At 40.5% G+C, this 23,489-nt stretch overlaps 1 protein-coding gene across 5 annotated transcripts in view; it reads right to left on the bottom strand.

Annotated features, from left to right (window-relative positions):
- Positions 1 to 23,489, bottom strand: part of ptprdb (protein tyrosine phosphatase receptor type Db) — a 164,293-nt gene that overhangs the window by 47,025 nt on the left and 93,779 nt on the right. For 4 of the 5 annotated variants that reach the window (XM_085459465.1, XM_085459467.1, XM_085459466.1 and 1 more), the window contains exons 6-8: positions 11,318 to 11,463; positions 7,654 to 7,795; positions 1,367 to 1,555 (exon numbers count right to left, since the gene is read on the bottom strand). In XM_085459465.1, the coding sequence (XP_085315591.1) occupies positions 1,367 to 1,555; positions 7,654 to 7,795; positions 11,318 to 11,463 (477 nt within the window). Of the gene's footprint in view, positions 1 to 73; positions 83 to 1,366; positions 1,556 to 7,653; positions 7,796 to 11,317; positions 11,464 to 23,489 lie in introns of all 5 variants that reach the window. The other variant, XM_085459469.1, reaches the window with a different exon arrangement.

Here is a 23,489-nt window from a genome sequence, read left to right as displayed (position 1 = left end):
AGTAGCAACATTAGTGAACAGTATATAGAAAAGTGGACAGTGAGGGTGTGGGCCTTGGAACAGAAGCACTTACCAAAGGACTCTGTGGTTAAAAAGATACAAAGAGAAAAGAAACAGCATAGACATTGCATTACAATCGGACCATTAGTTACACAGAGGAGTTGACTTAGTAGAAACACCTTGAAAACTCCACAAAAAAAAGTAATGACATGGAAATTTATACTTTAAAGAATCATACAAGTCACGCTATTTTTCATCATAATAATAACCACTTAAAAAAGCTAACATGGCTAACTACCAAGTATTTTACATTTAAGTTGTAACAATTTTTCTACATCCTTTAAATGTTTTTTTTTTAATTTCTTTATAAATTAAGATAATAAAGAATCCAGTGCAGGGTCTTGGGGGTTGAGCCAGATAATAATAATAATAATAAAAAAAGCAGGGACACAAACAAATAGGTTGGTATATCCACACAGAAGCCAGAGACTTGGGTGTCCAATCACAAGAAAGGGGGTTTTAGGTCCAGAGTCGGTCCCTGAAAGCAGAAGGAGGACTGAGGAGGGAGCGGACTTACACACTACTGTGGCTCAAGAAAAAAACAAAAATATAAAAAAAAATCTCGATTGAAATGGATTAATGATTTGACTGGAACAGAATAAACTGTCCTCGTATTATTCAATTTTGGTTTTTGAAATTCTGTTATCAGATTTTCTCAGATAACACGAATACATGTTCTTGGGCTCAGTGTCACATCCACCCAGGATGCTCAAATCAGGAAAAACAAAATGTTATTCAAGTAAGTCACAGCAGTGAGCTCTATGTTAGAGAGGCCATTCAGTCAGTACATGCCACCACCACTTGGTTTTGCTAAATCTTGTCTGTAGATACAGTTTTTGAGTTTTTACTAGAGATGTAGCCCACTGATGTCTCTTAGGGACATTTTTAGTATTCTTTTACAGAAACTTTAACTGTCTGTGATGGTGACTTGCACAGGAAGACCTCAGAATTAGGAGAAAAGTCGGGAGTCCACTTTTAAAAAGGCTTAGAAGAGTTTAGAAGGGTTGGCAACCGTATACAGTCAACTCATAACAACAGCAGCAACAGCAGCAGCAGCAGCAGAAAGAGAGGCAGCTGAGAAATACAGCCAGTATCCATAGCAGGAGGAGAGTGGAGTAAGAAAAAGGGTTAACAAGGGCAAGAAAAACAGAAACTTTGTAGGAATGGGAAATAAATAATGGGTTTAAGGGGCAGATATTAAGAAGGGGACATAAAACAAAATGGTGGAGGAAAAACCCTTAAGGTGGAAATAAAATCTGGGATTGAAGAGAAGGCAAAAGAATGGAGGGATAAAAGCACTGGTTACCTGAGCGGAGCTGCTTGATTCTTCCATTGTTATTGGACGTGTTGACCGGGAGGAAATCCTTGAACCAGGTAATTTCTGGGTCAGGGTTGCCACTAGCGGCGCATAACATAGTGGCAGTCCGAGAACGCTCCACCACTTTCAGCTGGGGGCCCATGTCAATGGTGGGAAACCCTGAGGGCAGCTGATCCTCTGGAAGGATTAGGTACACAAGTAAAATATTTAACCTAGTAAGACAGAGAAGCAGTTTTCTTCTAACATCTTCCTGCAGTCTTTTCACCCTCACTTACACGTTTGTCATGTTTTGATTGTACTGAATAGATTTGAGTCCATCGTTCCATGAGACAGGTTGTCTCTGATTTTTGTCCAGTTCTTCTGTAATTTGGAATACCTTGACTATTTCTCCCAGTTTCCTCAACTCCTTAAAAAACACCCTCCCACTGAGAGCCACTTTGTTTGTCCTCAGCTGTCCAGTTTGCTCAATTCTTCCAGCCCACACTGCAGACCACACAGAGATATGCCTAGTTTGTACTAATAACTCTTTGGGAATGACCTTGTTGGTGCAAAAATAAAAGTTTATGCCTGTAAAATTGTGTTATCTTTGGCATTTTTTGTGGATTCAGCTAAAGAAATTGGAACAAATTATGTGTTTTTGTTACAGGCTGTTAGGCAAAAAGCCTAAAGATTCAATTTAAAACAGTTTCTTTCCTAAGTTGTCTGTTATGTGTAGACACAACACTACTTCATCCCTTGAGTTAGGCATCGTTTTATGCTTAAATGAGATCAGTGTTAAGTGGCTCAAGAAACAGACAAACAAACAAACAATCCTCTTAAAATTGTCAGGTACAAGGATGTGAAGTGAAAAGCAGCCAATCACCCCCCTTACTTAAATCTTTGGGAGTAGATCTCACCAAGAATTCAGCATGAAAACAAATAACTGTGTTTCCCCAAATGTCAAACTAATACTTGAGATTGTCCCGCCTGTCTGCGAGCAGTGCAATTTAGGCTATTAAGAAAGCTCTCACACAGTGATCAGTCTGTGCTCAATGTAAGAAATTCCTGAGGCCTGAAGACACACAGCTTAAGCACCGAAATGACATCAGGGAGGTTCAAATGCTAGTCCAGTCTCAGAGGAACTTTCAGGGGAAAACTTGCGAGCTAAATGGTAAAAGACTAATTTGGATTCAGTTTAAGTCAAAATATGTTTCATCAGCCTTGAGTCCAGAGGCAAGACTTTTGAAGAATCCAATAGTGAGGTCAAATAGCATAAGTAACATTTCATCCTACCTGACAAATTCACTAATGCTTTAGGCAACAGCTTTTTGAACAGGAATCAGGTGAGCTACAGTTTCTGTAGCGCCGCGTTTTCTACAGCATGAGCAGGTTGCATAAAGTCAAATGTGTGAGCCCTATAAAGACTTATCTACTGGGACTTGCACTCTTTTGGGATGGAAAATCAAATGTAATTTCATTAAATCAATTAAATCAAAAATAGAGAGTCATTTCACTGTGAGAGAGGAAATCAAAGGCAGCGAACCAACTTCATTCAACTGAAGTAGGAGATTTAACAGAAGGGGGGGACAATGGCTTCGAGGAAGTAGGGGATCAAAGACGAGTGAACCCAGCTCACTAAAAACTGAAATGATACGGTATCCCCCCTTTGAATCAAAAAGCTACAGAGCAAACCAGGTTTTTAAAACTTTGTTCAAGGCTACACAATGAATGCCACATTTGTGAGTCATCTATAATACAGGGAATAAAATCGTTAAATAAAGTCAGACGAACAAGGAATATTTATATAGAAGACAAGTTTATTTTAAGCCCTCAACCCTCCACAATCCCACACACACAAACACTCGCATACATATATTTTTTGTTTTACCCAGAATCCCTTGTGACTTTATCCCTCTACGCCAAACAGAACCTCATTAACGGGAAATCCTAGCGCTGAACCTCGCCACGATGCTAATTCTGGTACCAGCCCATCGAACCATGGCTGATAGGTCGTGAGACGCCGGTTTCATGAGTGCGTGTGTGGCCTTTTAACAGCTCCGGTTTCAATCAATCACCACGCCCGACAAATGGAAACACGGACATAATAAAAAACCAAGAGAACAAGATGAGAAGGTGTTTGTGTGTACGAGCGTGCCAGCGAGCACGGGTGGCGAAGAGGGCGAAAGTGTGAAGAAGAAAAAAGAGAGAAGGAGAATAGACCAGAATAGATTCAAACAGACTGGGAAAAAGAAAGAGTGACAGAAAGGAAAACACAGCGAGAGAGAACAAGAGAGAGAAATAGAGAAATAGAGAGGGAGAGAGAGCACAAGGGACCTATACAGCATAACAATCATGATTCTCTCTGCTTTCATTATGCAAACGCTTACTTCAAAGCCAGCCCCTTGTAGGCAGGAATAATGCATTCTATTTCATCTACCTGGGGTGGGACACTGCACTGAACATTGAGGGTGCACAGTCAGAATGCTACTCCCTGAGAACGTGCATCTTTCTCTGCCCCTTTCCTACAACCACTTAGCATGTGCGCAAAGAAAACAAAGTTGGAAATGTACCACTGCTGGTTGAAGTGTTTAAAGCCTTGCAAAACACACAAGTATGCTCATGTAATAGCTGAAAATATTTGCACACACATAGAAGTATATGTACAAAGAAACACCACAAAGACAAACACATACACACAAATTTAAAGTTGACAAGGTGGAAAGTGATGTAAATGAAAGGTTGAGGGAGGTTTCAATTGGCTAAAGCACACACACAAGTTAACGTGCGCACACAATCAGCATTCCGCCATCCATGATGGCGACAGGTGTAAGCAACACCGCAGTGTGTTTGGGTCAAAGCCGCTGCAGCATGTGTATTTGAGACTGGGCTGCTGAATGGTAACAGCTAAGAACCCCCTGAGGTCAGGGTAGATTAGTAACCCTACACTCCCTTGTTGGCGTGGCCTTGCACACATCACATTGTTTCATTTGGATGTGCTCCCTACTTCACCATTTCCACTGAGAGCCACCCAGATAATTTCACAGCTCATAGAAAAAGCGCCGCTCTCGCAATCATGGGAACCACTGCGCGAACACTGTCCCCTTTATATAAGACCTCCAAAATGAATTCTGCACGCATTGCTTTCTGGGTTTGTCATCTGTAAATTTGGAAGTCAAGCCTGGTTTTATAATCATGGGAAGAATGAGCTGGCTGCTGTATCAGAACCCAGAGTGCACCTGCAAACAAACCTGTTTCTGCCATTCACAACTGCTGCACAGTATAAACAGTGAATGCTTATAAAACAGATGACTTTAGATTTCCTAATAAAATGTTGTGTTTCTGACGTGTTAACCTCTTCCTTCTGTCTGTGATGGGTTTGTCAGGTGTGCCTGCAACACTCTAGCACTGTTACAAGTCATTTATTGTTGCAAAAAGCACCACATGACAACAAGAAGTTGTCACTGAACACAAACAGAAGAAAGTAAATAAGTTGGAACTACAAAACTCCATCATTAACTTTATTTTTTTGGGCTCAAGTACCTAAAATAACGCACAAGCTTTGTCTTCAACCACTAGTTATACAATACCTGATTGTGCCACGGATACTAAAGCACATAATTGCTCTCAGCTTCATTATTATTTCAACCACTGCCAATCACAGCCATTTACTGGAAGCCCAGATTTCAATTAGCCTGGTTCTAATCCTCAGTAATTAAGCCAGCTGACCTTAACACCGGATCCCTCCTGTCAGAGAGTGAGTGAGTCAGTCAGTCACCGGAGCTGTGTCTTTAGAGAGCCAGAGGGGAGGCATGGAGACATGACTGACAAGACTGCATGTGTGTTTGAGTGCTTTTGTTTAAGTGTGTATGTGTGTGTGTGTTCGTGTGTGTGTATTTGTGTGGGTACATCTGGACTGACAGTCTATCGGGGACTATTAGCTGCTCCCAGGTGGCCTTTTATTCATCCACAACACAATGAGTCCTCAGAGGAACAGAAAGAGGCTAATCACTACATAAAGGCGGACTGTTTTAGATTGAGGATACGTTTGTATGTCTCTATGTGAGTGTGTGTGTGCTTGAGTGGTTATGGTCTTGATAAGGAAAAAAAACCTGGAAATGAGTGTATTCATCCATCAAGAGTAAAACAAAAATCAAAAATAGACGCAGACACACACAAAAGTAAGCATGCCTGCTTGCACTCAGATGGACAAGTGCACAAACACGCACAAAGACGACCATGTGAGACAGGAAAAATTCTGGATGGATGGAGCGGAACAGCACAGAAGATGCAAAGAGTGGTCTGATGTGAATAATTTAGAGGCTGCTGTGTAGTAGACCTAAGAGCATGAGGAGAGACAAAATGAGCGAGAGTTTGGGAAAAGGAGGAATGTTTGAAAAGATAAAGAGAGGAAAGGGAAAGAGTAAAAGTAGGAGGGATGGACTTGGAAACAAACAAAAACAAGTATAAGAGAAACAGGAAGAACTGAAAACTATGCTATCACCCATCAGACAGACAAGAGGGACACAGAGAGAAAGAGAAAGACAGAAGGGGAGAGAAAGCATGAGAAGACAGAACAATAGGCTGCATGTCCGTTCCCCATAAGCATGTACTGTAAAGGCAGGCAATGTGATTATCCACACTTGAGCAACTTCACTCACTAAGACACTCTTGAGCTTCAAACAACTGGTACATAATGTTCTCCTAATGGACTCCACTAACACTAACATCACTATCTGCATTAATGGACTCTTGCGAACACTAAACCGTCTACTGCAGCGGATCCAGGCTCACACTTGAATATATAGCCGCTTGCGAAGAATCCCCCAAGCCTCCAATTTCCATCCATTCACTCAGCCATCCATTAGTTACACCCACTTTATCCTGTTATTCTGGGTTACAAACAGGAATAGTCATTTGCAAATCATTGTCACTAAATTATCAGAGGAGCAGTTAACCATTGCAACTATTTCTTTTTAAATATTGCTTCAGTTAGTTAGTTAAGAAAACCTGCAAAAACAATGATTGTTTAATGTGTGTATACATACATACATATATATATATATATATATATATATATATATATATATATATATATATATATATATATATATATTATTTCTGTACTATTGGAGGGTCTTGGAGGGTCTTTACCTTACAATATAAAGTGCATTGAGGCAACTCACCTTTAAGGTCTAAAGGTGAGGTGATGTATATACTGTATACGTATATACAAATATACTACATGGACAAAACAGGCGCACTACTTAATCTTTGCATGTACATATTGTCAGCCTTATTGCCACAGTTGTACAAAATCAAGCACATGGGCATGGAACCTGCCTTTATAAAGAGATTGCAACAGACTGGCGACCTGTCCAGTGTGTACCCCGCCTCTCGCTCTCTGGCAGCTGGGGGGACTGGAGCCTCTCCCAGCTACCAGGTTGGATGAATGGATGGAGAATTTTTTGGCATAGAAGTATTACTAGGAACAAAAGGATGGGGTTTTAAACAGGGCCAATCCATCCAGTAAAAAGCCACTGAAAAGCTGTTGAAAAGATGACTTTTGCAGAAGTCTAAATGACACTGACATTTAGTTAAAAAATGAAACCCTTGTTTCTTTGGGTTATTGAAGAATTTTGGTTGAAAAGTGAAAAGAGCATTTCCTTTCATCTTTTGAAAGATGAGGAGCAGGAGATTCAGACCCACACGCCTCTCACTGTGAGGCAAACTTCTTAACCACTGAAGTCTCGCTCTCTCTCTCTCTCTCTCTCTCTCTCTCTCTCTCTCTCTCTCTCACACACACACACACACACACACACACACACACACACACACACACACACACACACACACGTATGTAAATTGCATAATATACTTCAGCATTCCCCTTCCTGCAACCCTGAAATGGATAAGCAGAAGAGAATGGATGGATGGATGGATGAACTACTAGTCTGCATACCTAGAGTGGATGGCGTGTTGCTGCCTGATCAATTCACAATCAAATGAAATGGCACAGCTAGGTGTGATGCAGACGCTTACTAGACTACTTTACTTCGTTTTTAGAGGTCTTTCTAAACTCCTGAAAAGACAAATGCTTTTGTTTTTCGTCAATAAAAATTCTCATGTTACCCTCAGAGTGAACCCTCAAAGGTTCACTCTGAGCCAGGAAAACCCCATTTGTTATAAAATGAAGTGTGTCATAAACAATTTATTAGCTGTTTATGTACAGATTATAAACGCCACCTAAGATGTGAGACAGCTGGATGGAAAAACTGTGTGGGGGAGTTCACACTGACCTCGTAACACAGTGAGTCTGGCAGTGGCAGTAATCTCTCCTGCAGAGCTGGAGGCGTGACATTCATAAACTGCCTCGTCTCTGGGGGTCCTCAGCGGCTGGATCCTCAGGACTGAGCCGGATCCATCATCAAACTCTATAACCTGTTAGTGGGGGAATATGTTAAAGCAGCTAAAATTTCTATTTCTATTATAGATTGGAGAATGCGCAAGGTCAAAGATTTGCTTGATGAAGGAGTGCATAACGTGCAGTTCCCAAAATTCAGTGGCAGCATATTTGTTTGGATCATTTGTATTTGCAAAGGAAAAGGTTTTTAAGGCTTTCCCCCCATTTTTTTTTTTTACTATGGAAAGCTGAATCCAAAGTATGACATCGTTGAAAACACAGCTTAAAACAGATCTCAGGTTTGAGAGAAGCAAAGACCTTACACTTGAATATCTCTCATGTTCTTTTTCACAAGTAATGACCAGATTTTTCAGATCTGCTGGACTGCACATTATAACTGCTGTTGCATAAGTCTAATACATGCATGTAATTGATCTGGATTCTGAATTCTGGGAATGTTTCCACTGACTGAAATCCAATAAAAATAAATCCCACAACAAGTCCTAACCTACAGGACGTCAATGGGAAATATACAGCAGGTAGCCCAAATGTTATATAGTCTGGATTAAAAATAAAATATCTCCTCGAGTGATTTAATCATGAACAGGAAGATACTGAGGTGAACTTGAACCTGGAAGGAAACTCCACTTATTAAAGTGGAAAAGCACCCTAAGCTGAGGGTGACACTGGCTGAGCAGGACCAAGGCTGATTCAACATCTCCATCTAAGAGTGACTTGTGGGGTGGGGAAATAAAGCAAAGGTTAGAGCCTACGGGAAACCAATAAGGCTGATCACATAAGAATCTCATATAGTGTAGCCCCAGGCATCAACTGACATATGAAAAAGTTGAAGCATTCCAGACATCTGTATGGCAGTATAAAAAACTGTTCAAATTGACAGTTTTTGTTGTTGTATGCAAACAGATGCATTGGATTTTATATATATATATATATATATATATATATATATATATATATATATATATATATATATATATATATATATATATACATATATATATATATATATATATATATATATATATATATATATATACACGCCTTTGGAACAGAGGATCGCAAGTTCGATTCCTGCCTGGGGACGTCTGTATCCAGTAAGGGTCCTAAGGCTAGACCCCCTATGCTAAGCGAGCCTACCGCAGACATTAGCGAGACAGATAAATATGAAGGCATGCCGGCTCGGACGTCGCCCGGATCAACAAGGTACGCGTCAGGTGTTGAGGAACCAGGGCACCCTGACGAAAAGTGGGCTACTGGAAAAAGAAGGCATCGGTGGGCAAGGGACGAAAGGGGCAGTACCCTCCATGGAGAAGGAGGCTAGAGAGCAAGATCAAAGTAGCACGGAGGGAGGTTAGCCAACTAACGGAGTTGCAGAAAGGTGCGACAAATAAGGTGCCTAAGAAATACAGCAAGCTGTCCATACCTGAGGCCTTGGAAACTGCCAAGCAAAGACTCACAGCCTTGGCCAGCCGCTTGAGGAGGTACACCAGAGAGATAGAAGGCAGGAGAATAAACCAGCTGTTCTCCACAGAACCAGCAAAGGTGTACTCTCAGTGGCAAGGGAACAATAAGAGAACAGCACCACCAAGGCTGGAGACGGAGCAATACTGGAAGAGCATATGGGAGAAGGACGCAACCCATAACGGCAATGCTCAGTGGCTGGAGGATCTGAGGGCAGACCACAGCGACCTCCCTGAACAGGGTCCAGTAACCATCACAGTGGCAGATATCCAAGAAAGGGTCTCCAGTATGAAGAGTTGGACAGCACCAGGGCCCGACATGGTTCACGCCTACTGGCTGAAGAAGCTGACTGCACTCCACGAGCGTCTGGCAGCACAAATGAACCAACTGCTAGTTAACGAGAGACACCCGGAATGGCTAACTGAAGGCCGGACGGTCCTGATCCCCAAGAAGGGACCGGTCCCCTCCAACTACCGACCAATATATATATACCTACATATGTATGTATACATATATACACACAATTCCAATTTATTTATTCTTAATAGGGACAGACGACAACAACAGTTGCCTCAGGGTACTTTATGCTGCAAGACCCTACATTATTAGAGAGAAAACCCCACCAATCAGATGATCCCATAATAATAGTGATGGGCACTCATTATACAGCTACATGTCAATTTTTGTACAAACAGCACACCTTTCTCCCAGTGGGGAATCTAATGTGTCAAGAACTAGTCCTGTTATATTTAGACAATGATTGAGTCAGTAGCTTTTACAATAGCTCTGACGCTCTGGAATAATCCTTGTTCATGAATACGTTTCATGAATACGTTTCTTAAATAATTGATCGTTTGCTCTGTTAAAATGTCAGGAAATTTAAAGAATGTTTAGACAGTTTTCAGGAGGCCGGTTTGACTTCATCAGCTATTATTTTTTGTTCTCAACGTCAAAGGGTTTTGTTTCATAAGACAAAAAAAGAACATCCTCGCTGTCAGCCGGCTGGGACTATAATGTTCGGCATCTGTTCTTAAAAAGTTTTTTTTAGACGAATAGTTTTGGGAATATCCTTTTTCACTTTCATGCTATGTTGTATGACAGCATAAACAGTTAACCTGGCATTATCCAAAGATTATAAACTGAACCTATTAATATTTGACATCTCAGTATGAACAATAAACTATAAAAATTACACATTATCTTCGGCTTCCTCTTTTGTTTTCCACAATTCTCATTAGTACTTTGAACAATTAAGTGATTACAATAACAGCTGAAAATGATTTCAGCTGATTGCCAATTATATCGGTGCTTTTAACAGCTATATTTAAGGAGCAGAAGTAGCGAGGGTAGATCAGTTGAAATACCTGGCGTCAGAGAGGTGAAGGGGTGAGTGCAGGAAGAGTGGGTGGAGACGAGTTTTGGGGATGATTTGTGACAGAGGGATAACAGCATGAGTGAATCGGAAGGATTACAAGATGGTGGTGAGACCTGCTGTGATGTATGTTTGACAAAAAGACAGGAGGTCGAGCCAGAGGTGGCAGAGTTGAAGATGCAAAGATTTTCGATGGGAGTGACTAGAATGGACAAAGTTAGAAATGATGAATATATCAGAGGGACAGTTATGTAGAGGAAGGATTTTGGTGAATATTAGACACACGGTGTTGAAGATGGAGCTCTCAGGCAGGAGGAAAAGAGGTAAACCACAGAGAAGCTTCATGGATGTAGTGAAGGAGGATGCTAGAGATGGGGTGAGATGGAGGCAGATGGTCTGCCATGGTGAACATCCCAAAGCAGTCTTTTTACTAAAAAATAAATAAATAAATCGTGGGCTGTGGGAAAAATTATAAAGAAAACATGACAGGAAAATGCTAACAAGAACTGACAGTAGCAGCAGTCATCTTGCCTCAGTGCTCTGTGTGGCCACTCACTGCAAACACAGCTGCTTCCAAGTAGCCAATAAATCTCTGTTGTTGGACACTAATCTATTTTCTTTCACAGCACTTCACCACGGGAAAAAGTTAGTTAATGTTACAGGAGACACAACGTTTCAAATCCCATTAGTATCTCAGCTTCTTTACCTCAAATCGCTGATTGCTGACTTTTTTGCCTTTCTTATTCCAGACAATCTTGGGCTGTGGATCTCCTGCGGCCTGGCACACAAAGGACGCGACTCCCCCCTGGACTCCTGTCTGGTCCTCTGGGGTTCGTGTGAATCTAGGGGGTGCTGCATGAAAAAAAACATAAATCAAACATCAGGTTCACACTGAGCGTGTTACTCTGTGTGGATGCACATCCACATGCCGCAAAGCAAAACGATAAGTTGTGACATACAGTTACAATCTTGATAGAATTTCCACCACTACTATTTACAGGCACTCCTACAAATATTCTCTAATAGATTATTATGTTTTTCCGTTCTCTGCTTTGTTGTTTCGCACCCAAATATCACTTCATATAAAACCACAAACTTCTGCTTACACATCAGTAACAGTTAAAGTGTGATTGTGATCTGTGCTGCACTTACACGGAGTGGGAAAGAGGGACGCCAGCTGTGTATGTGTTATGCAGTTTAAGTAGGAAAAATTAAGGACAATGATGCAGCCTGGAAACGATTTCAACAATCCAAATGTGTGTGTGTGTGAGTGTGTGAGTGTGTGTGGTATAATGTCAGCTACTTCTTGAAGTAGCTCTACACCTTCAGCACATCTTTCTGTTGGATGTTCACGAGGTTGGCTTTGTCTGTGTGTCTGTGTGTGTCCTTTTTTCTCTGTACATGTGTCTGTGTATGTTCCGCCATGTTTTTCCCTCTGTCCCTGTACCACCAAAGAAGCTTAATATTTATATGTCATAAAGGATTTATGAAGACTTACTCCTGACATGACCACTAAAGCCCCTCGTTCCAGGGACGCCAACAATATCATAACCGCAGCCTCCGCTGGATTGTGACATCATGACATCAAATAGATTCGGCACGTCAGTCACGGCACGTCACCACCAGCTTGCCTAATGGCATTCCAGCCAAACCAGAAAATCCCTACTTAAGGGCTTACCGCCAACCGCCCTGACAAAGGGAGAGAAATTGCTTTTTGCTGTTTAAAAGGAGGGAGGGAGTAAGGGAGAAAAGCTAAGCTCTTCAGAAAAGGGAAGGAAACAGAGAGCGAGAGAGAGTGAGTGTGTGTGTGAAAGAGTGGGAAGAAATGAACAGAGGAGTGAATGAGATAAAAGGAACGAGTGAGAGAGACAGATGGAGAGCAGTAGAGGGAGCGAGCAAGACACCGAGGGGTGAGACGGAGCGCGAGCGAGCCAGATGTACTGGCAAACATAGCCGGAGAGCCCCAAGCTGCCCAATCACCTCTACACCTCACTGGCTCGCAGCCAAATCTACCTCAATGACTGACTAAAACAATGTGTGTGTGTGCGCGTCTGTGTCAGAGAGCCAGAAAAAGGTAACGTGTGCATGTTTCCGGGTTCTTCTTCATCCTCCGTGCCACATTACATGCAAACCGCATGTTTCGGGTTACGACTAGGCTACTAAATGCTTATCGACAGGCTCGCGGTGACTGCCAAAAAAAAATTGACAACTTATTAGTCGTGTATTTATTTCAGTCAGCTGCGAGGCAAGAAATACCTTCATCAGGCCAAGCTTTTAAAATAAGAAAACTCGCAGATCCTCCTGGTAAACATGTATACAAAACAAAAATATAAGTAAAAAAAGTATCTTAGTATCTTAGTTAACAAATCAGTCAAGCAGAAAAGCAGTCTGCAGATTAACAGAGAACAGAAATAATGACCTGCCTGCAGCTATAACATGTAAAGTATGTGCAACATTTTTTGCGTGTGTCATTATAATGCATGTGTGTGTGTGTGATGCATGAGCGAGTAGATGGGTGTGTCCCTCTGAGAGAGAGAGAGAGAGAGAGAGAGAGGGAGAGAGAGCATGAGAGAAAGAGAAAGAATGAAGAGCAGGAGAATCTCTCTCTTAATCCTCTTGCTAATCTCTCCCCCACAAAACAAATGAAAAGTGTAAAGGCAGCAGGGCCATACTAACGGTAGATCTTTCCAATTGCTTTTTTTTTTTTATCTATCCCCCTCTTCTTTTTTACCCACCCTAACCCTGATCATTCTCTTCATACATCTCGTGTTTAATTGTCTTACGTTAAGCTTTGCCTCTCTATCTCTCTACCCCATCCCAGTTTTTTTAACCACTGAATCCCTTCTTTCTCCCGCTTCACAGCTGCTCTCCTTCCTCCATCTTTCATCCTCTCCTTGTTACTCTTTCCCCATCTCCTCCCTCCATCTCTGGGGTGTTACATAAGTCTTCCTGTCACATTGACTGACTTTATGAAGGGAGGTGGGGTTCCAACCGTATGCTCCACACTTCTCCCAACTCTCTCCTCGCAATTCCCCATCTCTTCTCTCCTCCCCTCTCTTTATTGGCTCTCATCCTTATTCTCTTTTCTTTGATTTCCCTTTCAGTTACTTCACTGTATTTTCTCTGAATTCATCTTCACTGTTCTCCGCCTCTGGTTTCCTCCCTCTGGGTGTCCTAACTGGTCTGTCTTTTGCCTTGATCATCAGGGTTTTTTTTGTGACTGTGCCACTTGGTGGGATTAAGCATTGACATCTGGGCCAAAGGAGAGAAGCTGAAACTCAAAAGGAAACTTAAATATTTGTACATGTTTTCAGGAGGGACGGAATATGTACAGGTTCATTGTTTTGCTGATGTAGATGGACTCGGAAAAATGAAGAACAATTACAGTGAGAAGGTGCTCATGAATGTTACCATATGTTACCACATTTCCTCACACCATCCTTCAATGTGATCCAAGATGGAAGTGAAGGAAAACTACTAAGTGGTCCACAGAGAGAGATTTAGAGGGAATTAGACGGTGCCAATCTTTCCACTCTGGTGTGAGTGTGTGTGGGGGGGTGGAAGAAGGGTGGCCTACATAGCAATCCATATAGTGGGACCTAATCTACACAACAGATTGCAGAAATTATTCGGTCAGCTCCTGTCCCTGCACCACTTCTGAGTCATGGCTAAAGATCTACGGTAAACAAAAAGATAATCTTCAGATCTTCCCTGTAATTAAAAATAAAAGAAACATAAGAATTTGGTTACCACCAAGTAGCACTGAGGATCTATAACCTGAATAATTTTGACTTCTTCACACATGCTTTCACATTTAGACATTGTCTTTTCCGTCCAATTTTTAGTTTTAATTTTGTAAATGGTGACAAATATTATGCCATTTCGGAATTAACCGCAATGGGGTGATGGGGGCTCAGTGAAGAAGCACTTTGAAAAGACAAATAGCCAGACTAAAGGAAGCTAATGGCACCGTGTAGGAGACTATGGGGGCATATTATAGCTGGCAGATGCTGTCTTAACCTAGAGGGAGGGAGAGAGAGATCGGGTTTGTAAGAACAGATGCTAGAACAAACCTTCAGGGAGCATGATTTACGGATATAGTGTACTAGGATTGGGAATGTGATTAGATATAAGAATGGAGAGCTGATGTTTGGTAGGGAAAACAGATGGAAAGTAGTGGAACTTTAAAGGTTTGATAAATAAAAGTCTACTTTTAATGCGCAGAGAAATTCATGAATATGTGCCGAGTAATGAACAACGACTGAAATGTATATTTTATTCTCAAGACTCATGCATTTGATTACAGAAACCTAGGATGACTTTTTCATTCATTTGATTACATTTTCTACTAAAAGTAACCCTTAAATAGCAATATATTTTGGACAGGCTAAGGGCTCTGAACTCATTCCTACACATCTTTTAAAATGCTGCAAATTATGTGCCCTCATATCTCATCTTGTGTGCCCGCAATCACTTAGCCGATCCAATACGAAAAAGCCATAAAGCAGACAGGCGGATCCGAACAAATCAAATCAACAAAAAGCAATGGATTGAGCAACACGAAATGGGACTATTCTGCCTGATACTGCAGATATCAATTGGAAAAGAAAAACTAATATAAACAATATAAAAATATAGCGGGAGTAAGCTGAGTTTTCATTAGTGAAAGACTAAGGTTTCAGCTAAAAGGAGCAGATACTGAGGTCAGCTTTTCCTATGTGCTGGCTAATGTTTGGAAATGAGGATCAAATTGTTTTTAACCTTTATGATCACATCAAAATCAGGGGCATCTTCATCTACGTACTCATAGATAATCCTGGGTGTGGACGTGTAATCATGCGTATGAACAGGTTATGTGAGTACTTGTGTTGGAAGTTTTGATCATGTCTAAAAACGCTGATTAGATCTTACCAAACATCTGTGCTGCACCTGAGATTCATTAGTATGTTAGGGATAGAGAAAAGATCTAAATGTGGCTGGCCGATCAGTACTCAAAAGAGCACTGAATCAGGCTTGTCAGACAAGTTGAGGAACGAGGCCAATATAGAAGACTGAGCCAGGGCCATGATAGTCAGGCGAGAATGGGTGGGCAGCTGGCCAGAACCATAACTTAAAACACATTAACATCAAACGGACACATTAAGAGCAAATTATCAGCTGCTCGCTTTCGTCCTGGTAATGAAATTGGATTGCTTGGGCCAATAAACACAGAAACACAGAGCTATCATCCTTCTGCAGAACACAGAAGCATTAATTGGAAATTATTTGGCAAAATGAGCAATTTCAACTTAGCAAAATTAAATTTTACACAATAAAGTGCTGTAACATTTGGAACAATTTCACATTAAAATATGATGTTATTCAGGTTGCACAAAGTTTAAGTGTCTATTTGAACCAAGCCAAAGCAAAGTATTACATCCTTCTTTAAACTCAAAGCCCTGCAGTTTTTTGGGTGAATTTATTATTTGACTTATTTGACATAGATTAGGAGTTTCTGAGCAACTGCCAGCTGATGTTAACAAGCATTAACGAAACATTGTGATTTTTACACTAATGCAGGGAAAGACAAAATGCACTTTTATTGCTGATAGTTAACGCACATCCAATTAGCATGACACTTACCCACCCAAGCTGCCGCAGGTTTTGGCTAGTGCTGAGTTAATCAGGGTTAATTTGTTAGAAACACAAGGGGAGGAATTAATCAAACAGGATCTCTTTTTATACACAGGTCATTAGAAGCACATGGGCTTCCCACTGGGTATACTACTTTACTGGGTCAGAGCTGGCTTCCCATAAAGAGGAACAGAGGGTTTTCAGTGCTGGTCGCACTGCATTAGTTACAGACCACTGGTCAGTTACGTTACAGCAAAGCTAACATTATCCAGGCCTCAACACAGATGAGTGCACCTGCTAAGCTAATGCTAAGACAAGGTAGTCAGATTCTGTTACTCACAGATGAGCGCACAGCTATGCTAGCTGCTAATAGCTACAGTGCCTGTGATAGCACAAAACTGAGAAGCTTCATATTTCTTCAGTTTCACATGCACTGTCCTGCTCTCAGCCTATCACCTTACTCAGGGTTGGACATTAATAACAATAAAGAACAAATTGAGGGATCACAAATAGTCAATTTAACAATAATTTAACAGGCTAATTTCCCAGAAAGTTAATAGTAAGGCCCTTAATCCTAGCGTGAGCTAGTTAAAATAAAGTAACACAACTTTGATTGCCATTTTAGTTTCGTGTGTTAATGACTTTGGAAATTGTTTGTGATGTGGCCCATTTCTGTCACCTTCTGCTGCACAGATCAAAGATTTAAAATGAGCAGATGAGCATGAGGTGACACATCATCACTGAAAATGAATTTTAATACAATATAATGAATTATTTCAGAAAACATACCATGAATTATTTGGATAATGACTAAAATTACTTAAGTTGATGGATGGCATTTTCATTTAATAATGAGCTGCACACATTTCTTATAACCAATCCTTTTCTCCACTATCGGAGCAGATTTCTGAAAACTGTTAACCCTTCTACTCTCCATGTGTCCATAAATTCATAAATCCTTTACTTGCCTAAAAAAAAATGTTTATATTGCCTTTTTCATTTTTAAGATACAGGAGCAGAGGACCTAATGTAAACAGATCGCCTATTGGTCTATACTCATTTTCATTTTTAAAAAATGTATTATATATAAATGTAGGTATTAGTAAAGAATTGAAGTCAGTTCTAAAGCAAAGACTTTATCCATTAAATAACCTGTTTTACACTTTGCTTCCTTTGATAGCTCTGAAGTAGAGCGGAGGACTGGAGGGGCATGTACTTTTTTGATTTCATGTGGAGACCAACAGTGTCAACTCAAAAGCAATGAAAGATCTTTTTTAAAATTTTTTACAAAAGCTCAAATGTAAAACTAAACCATTGTGATTGTACAGAGAAGGGTTACTCACAACGAAGATAAAATTAAAAAGATATATAATGTGTTAGATCTGCCTGTTCAGTTTATACAAAACAACTGCTGGATCTTGCTTAATACTGAATAGGGAGCTGTTATATTTATTTCTACAAAAATCTTTGTATACAGTACAAAAAAGTGTCATTGAAGGCAATGAATTCACACAAAAACTGTATGTTAATAACAAACTACAGAGAGTTTCACAAGTGTGATCATACCAACTTAATTTCTTGGACCTCACCCAATAATGAATGACATCACTCATTCATATGTCAGCTACATACCTAAATAGGTACAAAGTTTAAATACATACATAAAGTTTGGGGCTATACTTTGAACAGTTGGACACTGTTATTGATCACTAGTGCGCCAGTCATTTGAAAATCTGAGCCTACAGAGGAATTCAGCAACTGTCTGCATCATGGCCCAAACTGCGTTGGGCAGGTGCTGACGTTATAACCAGTCATGTCAACCAGGTTCGGGGCTTTACTCTCCTCTTTCAGTGAGCAAAGTGATACAAATCACAAAAGAAACAAAATCCCTTAAAGTAAATTGCTTGTATATCTTTCACGCACTTAACAAATTCTTTGGGCTCACCCGCTGACCCTGACCTTTAGGCTAACCTGACCTCTGTGACCCTGTTTCTTCACCCTGATCCAATGAATCCTGACTATGGCTGCATCCACACGTATTGGAATTTTCCATGTTAGTTTTCTAAAATATCTCTGACTATTTCCATGAAAATGAAAATGCAAAAAATGATGTCAGTTGTCATCAAGTGCATGCCAAAGCAACAGGTGGCAAAATAACCTCAACTGTGTCGAAATGTCAGCGATTCGGGAGCCTGAAAAAATACTGAACACGCAGTCTGCCAATAAAAAAGGAGAGAAAGGCACAAACATTTGATGTTGGAAAACAAAATCTTCACTCTGGTTTTTCAAAATCTCCTTTCAAAGTGACCTAAAATAAAATTTATGTGGATGAAATGTCAAATAGGAAAAGCTACATTTACTTAATGTGTGCATGTGTGTGTGTGTGTGTGTGAAAGTAAGAAAAGCTAGCTCCACTGTCACTGTAGCATTCTGAGCCAACCATCTCTCACTTTAAGCTCGTCCAAAAGGCCAAGTAAATACTGGCAATGGCAATGTGTTCAGAGGGTGACAGGTCAATCGGTCACCACATGAGCAAGTTCTTTGTTTCTAGTGTTGTGCGCTTGTCTAATATGAATGAAAAGATTATTTTTTCTAGTAAAAAACAACAAGAACAAAAAGACTAAGGAGTTTATTGAATCTCCTGTGTTTTTTCCCTTTATACAAAAACCTTTCAAAATAGATAAATCGGAGCTGCCCAGTTTTTACAACACATTAATGAAGTGACGAAGCTGAGGGAAAGTTTCACATTACTGAAATCTTCCTCAGGCAAAATGTTAAAAAACTCTTGCTTGGTTTCAAAATGCACAGTCCCCTTACGAAAGCACATGGCTGCGACTCGATAATGCCATCCCTACTGTAAGCCTCTGAAACATGAGCTGTTTCTTTGTGTTGTGTTTCACATACTGCGGGCTGGAGTTTTCACTGATACATCCAAGCCACATGGGGAAGCATGGCAACCCAGTGGTTTTTGGGGGCAAATGCAGGCCAGCAGAAAGAAACCCTGTTGTTGTTTTGTTCCCGCTCACCCTGAATGATACGCAGAGAGATGGAGTTTCTCGTATCTTGATGCGTACGTGTGGCAGTGGCCTAGATTGTGACAGGATCAGGGCATTACTCTTAATCCACCAGATAGATGTCATATACATGCACGCGCACAGAAACACAGAGAAAGAAAAGTGTGTGGGGGGAGAGGTGGAGAGTAAAAGAGGGTGAATTAAAAAAATAAAAACGTGAAATCACATATGCAAGCTCAGTGCACTGCTTGCACAGTCGTACCAGCGCTTGTGTGCAGAATGCACATATGGTGAAGTCATGCAAGGTTTCCAGCTATGCACATGGGATACTGTTCCATTTGATTGCGTCATAATACTCTAGTGTAACTATACGAGTAACTTGGGTGTCGAGCAAGGGCGTCGATGTCGTCGGGATTTCTAGAATTTAGTAACATTTTATGCCACATACACATAAAAAAATCAAATGTGGCCTCTTTTTCTAGAAAACCCTATTATCCTTCAAATGTGTTTTATTCCTTCTGCATTAAGTTTAAGGAGAGATAAGCACAACTGAAAGCAATTTTTAGAATGAATTTAACATTTCAAAACATGTCGCCACATTTTGAAGACCAAAGATGCCAGTGTGTCCCAGCACCCCTGTTTGAATCCTCAGTATTCAAATCTCAGAGTCCCTACTGTTGATATTAAAAGAAGCTCTGAATGTCATACACAATGAGATAAAAAGGGGAAGAAACATCCCACCGCCCCCTTTCAAGCCCTCTGTCCCTTCTTTCTCACCAGATTACATGGATGTGCTGAGAGGAGGCAGAGAGCGAGCAGATTTCTGAAAACTGTTAACCCTTCTACTCTCCATGTGTCCATAAATTCATAAATCCTTTACTTGCCTAAAAAAAAATGTTTATATTGCCTTTTTCATTTTTAAGATACAGGAGCAGAGGACCTAATGTAAACAGATCGCCTATTGGTCTATACTCATTTTCATTTTTAAAAAATGTATTATATATAAATGTAGGTATTAGTAAAGAATTGAAGTCAGTTCTAAAGCAAAGACTTTATCCATTAAATAACCTGTTTTACACTTTGCTTCCTTTGATAGCTCTGAAGTAGAGCGGAGGACTGGAGGGGCATGTACTTTTTTGATTTCATGTGGAGACCAACAGTGTCAACTCAAAAGCAATGAAAGATCTTTTTTAAAAATTTTTACAAAAGCTCAAATGTAAAACTAAACCATTGTGATTGTACAGAGAAGGGTTACTCACAACGAAGATAAAATTAAAAAGATATATAATGTGTTAGATCTGCCTGTTCAGTTTATACAAAACAACTGCTGGATCTTGCTTAATACTGAATAGGGAGCTGTTATATTTATTTCTACAAAAATCTTTGTATACAGTACAAAAAAGTGTCATTGAAGGCAATGAATTCACACAAAAACTGTATGTTAATAACAAACTACAGAGAGTTTCACAAGTGTGATCATACCAACTTAATTTCTTGGACCTCACCCAATAATGAATGACATCACTCATTCATATGTCAGCTACATACCTAAATAGGTACAAAGTTTAAATACATACATAAAGTTTGGGGCTATACTTTGAACAGTTGGACACTGTTATTGATCACTAGTGCGCCAGTCATTTGAAAATCTGAGCCTACAGAGGAATTCAGCAACTGTCTGCATCATGGCCCAAACTGCGTTGGGCAGGTGCTGACGTTATAACCAGTCATGTCAACCAGGTTCGGGGCTTTACTCTCCTCTTTCAGTGAGCAAAGTGATACAAATCACAAAAGAAACAAAATCCCTTAAAGTAAATTGCTTGTATATCTTTCACGCACTTAACAAATTCTTTGGGCTCAACCCGCTGACCCTGACCTTTAGGCTAACCTGACCTCTGTGACCCTGTTTCTTCACCCTGATCCAATGAATCCTGACTATGGCTGCATCCACACGTATTGGAATTTTCCATGTTAGTTTTCTAAAATATCTCTGACTATTTCCATGAAAATGAAAATGCAAAAAATGATGTCAGTTGTCATCAAGTGCATGCCAAAGCAACAGGTGGCAAAATAACCTCAACTGTGTCGAAATGTCAGCGATTCGGGAGCCTGAAAAAATACTGAACACGCAGTCTGCCAATAAAAAAGGAGAGAAAGGCACAAACATTTGATGTTGGAAAACAAAATCTTCACTCTGGTTTTTCAAAATCTCCTTTCAAAGTGACCTAAAATAAAATTTATGTGGATGAAATGTCAAATAGGAAAAGCTACATTTACTTATTTTCTTTATGTGTGCATGTGTGTGTGTGTGTGTGTGTGAAAGTAAGAAAAGCTAGCTCCACTGTCACTGTAGCATTCTGAGCCAACCATCCCTCACTTTAAGCTCGTCCAAAAGGCCAAGTAAATACTGGCAATGGCAATGTGTTCAGAGGGTGACAGGTCAATCGGTCACCACATGAGCAAGTTCTTTGTTTCTAGTGTTGTGCGCTTGTCTAATATGAATGAAAAGATTATTTTTTCTAGTAAAAAACAACAAGAACAAAAAGACTAAGGAGTTTATTGAATCTCCTGTGTTTTTTCCCTTTATACAAAAACCTTTCAAAATAGATAAATCGGAGCTGCCCAGTTTTTACAACACATTAATGAAGTGACGAAGCTGAGGGAAAGTTTCACATTACTGAAATCTTCCTCAGGCAAAATGTTAAAAAACTCTTGCTTGGTTTCAAAATGCACAGTCCCCTTACGAAAGCACATGGCTGCGACTCGATAATGCCATCCCTACTGTAAGCCTCTGAAACATGAGCTGTTTCTTTGTGTTGTGTTTCACATACTGCGGGCTGGAGTTTTCACTGATACATCCAAGCCACATGGGGAAGCATGGCAACCCAGTGGTTTTTGGGGGCAAATGCAGGCCAGCAGAAAGAAACCCTGTTGTTGTTTTGTTCCCGTTCACCCTGAATGATACGCAGAGAGATGGAGTTTCTCGTATCTTGATGCGTACGTGTGGCAGTGGCCTAGATTGTGACAGGATCAGGGCATTACTCTTAATCCACCAGATAGATGTCATATACATGCACGCGCACAGAAACACAGAGAAAGAAAAGTGTGTGGGGGGAGAGGTGGAGAGTAAAAGAGGGTGAATTAAAAAAATAAAAACGTGAAATCACATATGCAAGCTCAGTGCACTGCTTGCACAGTCGTACCAGCGCTTGTGTGCAGAATGCACATATGGTGAAGTCATGCAAGGTTTCCAGCTATGCACATGGGATACTGTTCCATTTGATTGCGTCATAATACTCTAGTGTAACTATACGAGTAACTTGGGTGTCGAGCAAGGGCGTCGATGTCGTCGGGATTTCTAGAATTTAGTAACATTTTATGCCACATACACATAAAAAAATCAAATGTGGCCTCTTTTTCTAGAAAACCCTATTATCCTTCAAATGTGTTTTATTCCTTCTGCATTAAGTTTAAGGAGAGATAAGCACAACTGAAAGCAATTTTTAGAATGAATTTAACATTTCAAAACATGTCGCCACATTTTGAAGACCAAAGATGCCAGTGTGTCCCAGCACCCCTGTTTGAATCCTCAGTATTCAAATCTCAGAGTCCCTACTGTTGATATTAAAAGAAGCTCTGAATGTCATACACAATGAGATAAAAAGGGGAAGAAACATCCCACCGCCCCCTTTCAAGCCCTCTGTCCCTTCTTTCTCACCAGATTACATGGATGTGCTGAGAGGAGGCAGAGAGCGAGCGCCAAAAGAGCAATGGAGAAAGTCACAACGAATGAGATGAGGGCAGGAGAAAAGAAAAACATAGACAGAGAAGGCAAAGTATGAATCCTTTCCCCCCTTGTCGCATCTGTGCTGCTCCCCGAACTCTCATAGAGGAACTGTGGGAGCATCATTGTTTTGATGGATGACTGGGCCTTAACTGGCCGACCCTGGAACTTACACGTGGGACAAGAGGGCAGGAGGCTGAAAGGAAAACAAGAGTGGTTTGCGAATATGTGTGCGTGTGTGTGCTATAACTGTGCTCTGGGTGACTGTGTACTTTTAAAACATTGCAGGATGGAAATGGCTGACTGAAGCCTGCACTTGTGTGTCATTACAGCAGCTTTGTGCATATGTATGCCTGCTTTAGAAGGTGATGATGAAAAATGTGCTCTATTCTATAACCACAAACAGCTACGCATGCTTCATGTATATATACTTATGCAACAAGCATTTCAAAACAAATACACGGAAT

The sequence above is a fragment of the Copadichromis virginalis genome, linkage group LG6, assembly GCF_057382275.1.
Source record: "Copadichromis virginalis isolate Kocher_CV1m ecotype Utaka linkage group LG6, C_Virginalis_male_GT1.1, whole genome shotgun sequence".
Taxonomy (NCBI): Eukaryota; Metazoa; Chordata; class Actinopteri; order Cichliformes; family Cichlidae; genus Copadichromis; species Copadichromis virginalis.
Note: the sequence above shows the minus strand (reverse complement) of the source record. Positions and strands in the feature narration are given on the sequence as shown.